At 42.8% G+C, this 5,000-nt stretch overlaps 1 protein-coding gene across 9 annotated transcripts in view; it reads left to right on the top strand.

The window, feature by feature from the left end:
* The window catches only part of slc2a9l2 (solute carrier family 2 member 9, like 2), a 41,440-nt gene that overhangs the window by 22,150 nt on the left and 14,290 nt on the right, over positions 1–5,000 (top strand). For all 9 annotated transcript variants that reach the window (XM_084430261.1, XM_084430264.1, XM_084430259.1 and 6 more), the window contains 2 exons: positions 2,422–2,554; positions 2,838–3,025. In XM_084430261.1, coding sequence (XP_084286387.1) covers positions 2,422–2,554; positions 2,838–3,025 — 321 coding nt within the window. The remainder of the gene's footprint in view (positions 1–2,421; positions 2,555–2,837; positions 3,026–5,000) is intronic.

Below are 5,000 nucleotides of genomic sequence, written 5' to 3'. Positions count from 1 at the left end.
TGTGGTTGAGCACAGACGAGCACTGAACACTATTGACCAGAACATGTCACCGCTGTCTTATAAACACCTCAGGAACTGTGGACACTTGTGGAGAAGTTCAACATGATGATGAGATGATCAATGTAACTCCACAACAACTACACAAATGTCTCCACTAACATTCAGAAGCTCTTCCTGAGTCTCTCCGTAAGATTGTAAGTGAGATTGGCCTGTTTTGTTATTGCCGGAGTTTCTGAAGCTCGTGTAAAGACTCCGCCCTCTTCTGAGTGGAGGCGGAGCTAAAGCTCATTTGCATTTAAAGGTACACACACAAAAACGGCGAGTTTTTGCTCACACTCAAAGAGGGGCAAATTTGACAAGCTATAATAAATTATCTGGGGGGAATTTGAGCTGAAATTTCACACACATTCTGGGGACACCATAGATTTATATTACATCTTGTGAAAGGGGTATAATATGTCACCTTTAAGGCGTTCTCTGGCTGTTTTAGAGGGAATCTGGAGCTCTGTGTCGTTCATGTTTCCCGTGTGTGATCGGTCAGCTGTTGTGTTGGGGTCGTGGTCTGGATCCGGCTCTTGTCCGTCCACATGATTGTCCAGCGTGTCGTGATGTACGGTGTCCCTGTGACCGTCTGACCCGGAGACGTCTGGGTCCGCCGGCGCTGTGAAGGATCATCAGATGATGACTAGTGTGTTCTGTCTGTATGAAGGGTTAGTTCTCTTACACAAGCAAAAAATGATTTTCTTACTTAGTATTTTTATTATTTAAAATGCCATAAGATATTATGTCTTGTTTTCTAGGGGGGAAAAATCTAAATGCCAATGGAGTAAGAAAAATAATCTTAATTAAAACGGAAACAACATTATTTCTCTTACCCCATTGGTGGATAATTTAGCTTGTTTTAAGCAAAAACTTCATTTTGCTTTTTCCCTTCAGAAAACAAGACATAATATCTTATGGCATTTTACTACTTTAGTAAATCCATCTTGATTTAAGAATTTTTAGATATTTAGACTGGAAACCATACAAAAATACTGAGTAAGTAAAGCATTTTTTGCAGTGTAAGATAAAACTACCACAAATCAAGATCTTTCTCTTTTTAATGAACACCCTCAACTGTTTTGTCTTTGAAGAACCAGGATTCACACGTTGGAAAAACCCGGATAAATGAGGTTTAAAAAGTGTGATATCTTGACCCGGAAAAGTCATGGAAATTAACCAAATCTTATAACGCCACCATGTACATTATTTATAATGAATACATTTATCATGTATTTCTCTTTTCATTTGGTGGATTGCAGGTACAATTTCTCTATTACGGTATTTTTAATATTATACATTAAAACAAAACGTTATCATCGGCCACTTTATTAGCTACACCTGTCCATCTGCTCGTTAACACAGATATCAGATCAGCCAATCACAGGGCAGCAGCTCAGGCATGTAGACATGATCGAGACGATCCGCTGAAGTTCAAACTGAGCATCAGAACGAGAAAGAAAGCTGATATGAGTGACTCTGAACATGGCAGGGTTACTGTGTGTTTCAGAAACTGCTGATCGAATGGATTTTCACACACAACCATCTCTAGTGTTTACTGGACAACAGAAGAGAAACGTCTCCTGATCTGATGAGTCTGGATACTTTCAGATGAAGGGCCAGAATCTGACGTGAACAACATGAAAGCGTGGATCGTCCTGCCGTGTGTCCGCGGTTCAGGCTGCTGGGAGTGATATCATCGTGTTTTCTTGACACACTTTGGGCTCTTAGTGCCAATAGGTCATCGTTTAAACGCCACAGCCGACCTGAGTATTGATGCTGATCATGCCCTTTATGACCATCTTCTGGTGGCAAGAGAACGCTCGTCACGAAGCTGAAATCACCTCAGACTGGTTTCCTGATCATGAGGAGTTCACTAAACTCAAACGCCTCCACAGTCCCCAGATCTCAGTCCGGTCGAGCAGCTTTGGGATCTGCTGGATCGGGAGATTCACGTCATGGATGTGCAGCTGATAAATCTGCAGCCACTGTGATGCGATCATGACAATACGGACCAGAATCTCTGAGGAATGTTTCCAGGAGCTTGTTGAATCTCTGTCATGAAGAATTAAAGCATTTCTGAAGGCAAAAGAGGGTCTGACCCGTTACTAGCAATGTGTTCCTAATAAAGTGGCCGGTCAGTGGTATATATAGGCCTATATATATATATATATATATAAATTGAGAGTTAAAAAATTCTCAAATGTAAACTTCAGATGCATTAGTGTAATCTTTTTTTCTTTTTAAGTACTTCCCGCTCTTCTGTAGTTATTGGTCGGATTGCTCGACCTTCACCCTCGGCCTCGGGTCATATCACCTGTGTGTGACTGAACCTCAGGTATATCTCTCTGAACGTCTCCTCGCTCTGCTGTGTGTTTGCAGGAAAAGAGATGGAACTTCCTGTTTGCTTTCTTGGCATTTCCTGCCCTGCTTCAGCTGTGTGTTCTTCCGTTTCTGCCCGAGAGCCCCAGATTCCTCCTGATGGAGCGCCGGGATGAGGTGGCAGCGGAGAAAGGTGAAAATCAGCTCATTAAACTCATTTAGAGAGTTCACACCATCATCATCATAACATTATCACATGATTACCACATCACAACACAAATCAAAAGCTCCACTCCTCTGAGGATGTGTGTGTAACAGATCAGTTGATGTCATTGCAGTGTATTAGTGATCGTGTGTCAGTGACCGTAATTTGAACGATTGCTTCTTTAAATCTAGTAATCTGTCTCTGTTTTAAAACCTTCAGTTCAGTTTTCCATTCATGAATCTTTCTGTGTGTGTGTGTGTGTGTGTGGCAGCATTCCAGGTGTTCCTGGGCCGCACAGATGTGAGTCGCGAGCTGGACGAGGTTCACGCTGAGAGTCGCGCTCAGAACACACAGCGGACGGCGTCTGTGCTGGAGTTGTTCCGGAAGCGTTCGCTCCGCTGGCAGCTGATCACTGTGATCGTGGTCATGAGCTGCTATCAGCTCTGTGGACTCAACGCCGTCAGTTCAACACGTCAACATCACTGCAAACACTGCGAACACTGCAATCACTGCAAACACATGAACATCACTGCCATCACTGCAAACACTGCAGTCACTGCAAACACTGCAAACACATGAACATCACTGCAAACACTGCAAACACATGAACATCACTGCAATCACTGCAAACACAGCAAACACTGCAATCACTGCAAACACATGAACATCACTGCCATCACTGCAAACACTGCAGTCACTGCAAACACTGCAAACACATGAACATCACTGCAATCACTGCGAACACTGCAATCACTGCAAACACATGAACATCACTGCAAACACGTGAACATCACTGCCATCACTGCAAACACTGCAAACACATGAACATCACTGCAATCACTGCAAACACATGAACATCACTGCAAACACATGAACATCACTGCAAACACATGAACATCACTGCAATCACTGCAAACACAGCAAACACATGAACATCACTGCAAACACTGCAAACACATGAACATCACTGCAAACACATGAACATCACTGCAAACACATGAACATCACTGCAATCACTGCAAACACAGCAAACACTGCAATCACTGCAAACACATGAACATCACTGCAAACACATGAACATCACTGCAAACACTGCAAACACAGCAAACACATGAACATCACTGCAAACACATGAACATCACTGCAAACACTGCAATCACTGCAAACACATGAACATCACTGCAAACACATGAACATCACTGCAAACACTGCAAACACAGCAAACACATGAACATCACTGCAAACACTGCAAACACATGAACATCACTGCAATCACTGCCATCACTGCAAACACATGAACATCACTGCAATCACTGCAAACACATGAACATCACTGCAATCACAGCAAACACTGCAAACACATGAACATCACTGCAATCACTGCAAACACTGCAAACACATGAACATCACTGCAATCACTGCAATCACTGCAAACACATGAACATCACTGCAATCACTGCAAACACATGAACATCACTGCAATCACAGCAAACACTGCAAACACTGCAAACACATGAACATCACTGCAATCACTGCAAACACATGAACATCACTGCAATCACAGCAAACACTGCCATCACTGCAAACACATGAACATCACTGCAATCACTGCAAACACATGAACATCACTGCAATCACTGCAAACACATGAACATCACTGCAAACACTGCAAACACTGCAAACACTGCCATCACTGCAAACACATGAACATCACTGCAATCACTGCAAACACTGCAAACACATGAACATCACTGCAAACACTGCAATCACAGCAAACACTGCAAACACTGCCATCACTGCAAACACATGAACATCACTGCAATCACTGCAAACACTGCAAACACATGAACATCACTGCAATCACAGCAAACACATGAACATCACAGCAATCACTGCAAACACTGCCATCACTGCAAACACATGAACATCACTGCAATCACTGCAAACACTGCAAACACATGAACATCACTGCAATCACTGCAAACACATGAACATCACTGCAAACACTGCAATCACAGCAAACACTGCCATCACTGCAAACACATGAACATCACTGCAATCACTGCAATCACTGCAAACACATGAACATCACTGCAAACACTGCAATCACAGCAAACACTGCAAACACATGAACATCACTGCAATCACTGCAAACACATGAACATCACTGCAATCACTGCAATCACAGCAAACACTGCCATCACTGCAAACACATGAACATCACTGCAATCACTGCAATCACTGCAAACACATGAACATCACTGCAAACACTGCAATCACAGCAAACACTGCAAATACATGAACATCACTGCAATCACTGCAAACACATGAACATCACTGCAATCACTGCAAACACATGAACATCACTGCAATCACTGCAAACACATGAACATCACTGCAATCACAGCAAACACTGCAAACACTGCAAACACAT

This window comes from Rutilus rutilus (assembly GCF_951802725.1).
Source record: "Rutilus rutilus genome assembly, chromosome: 14".
Lineage (NCBI taxonomy): Eukaryota > Metazoa > Chordata > Actinopteri > Cypriniformes > Leuciscidae > Rutilus > Rutilus rutilus.
The sequence above is the reverse complement of the archived record's forward strand: the minus strand, read 5'-3'. Positions and strand labels throughout refer to the sequence as shown.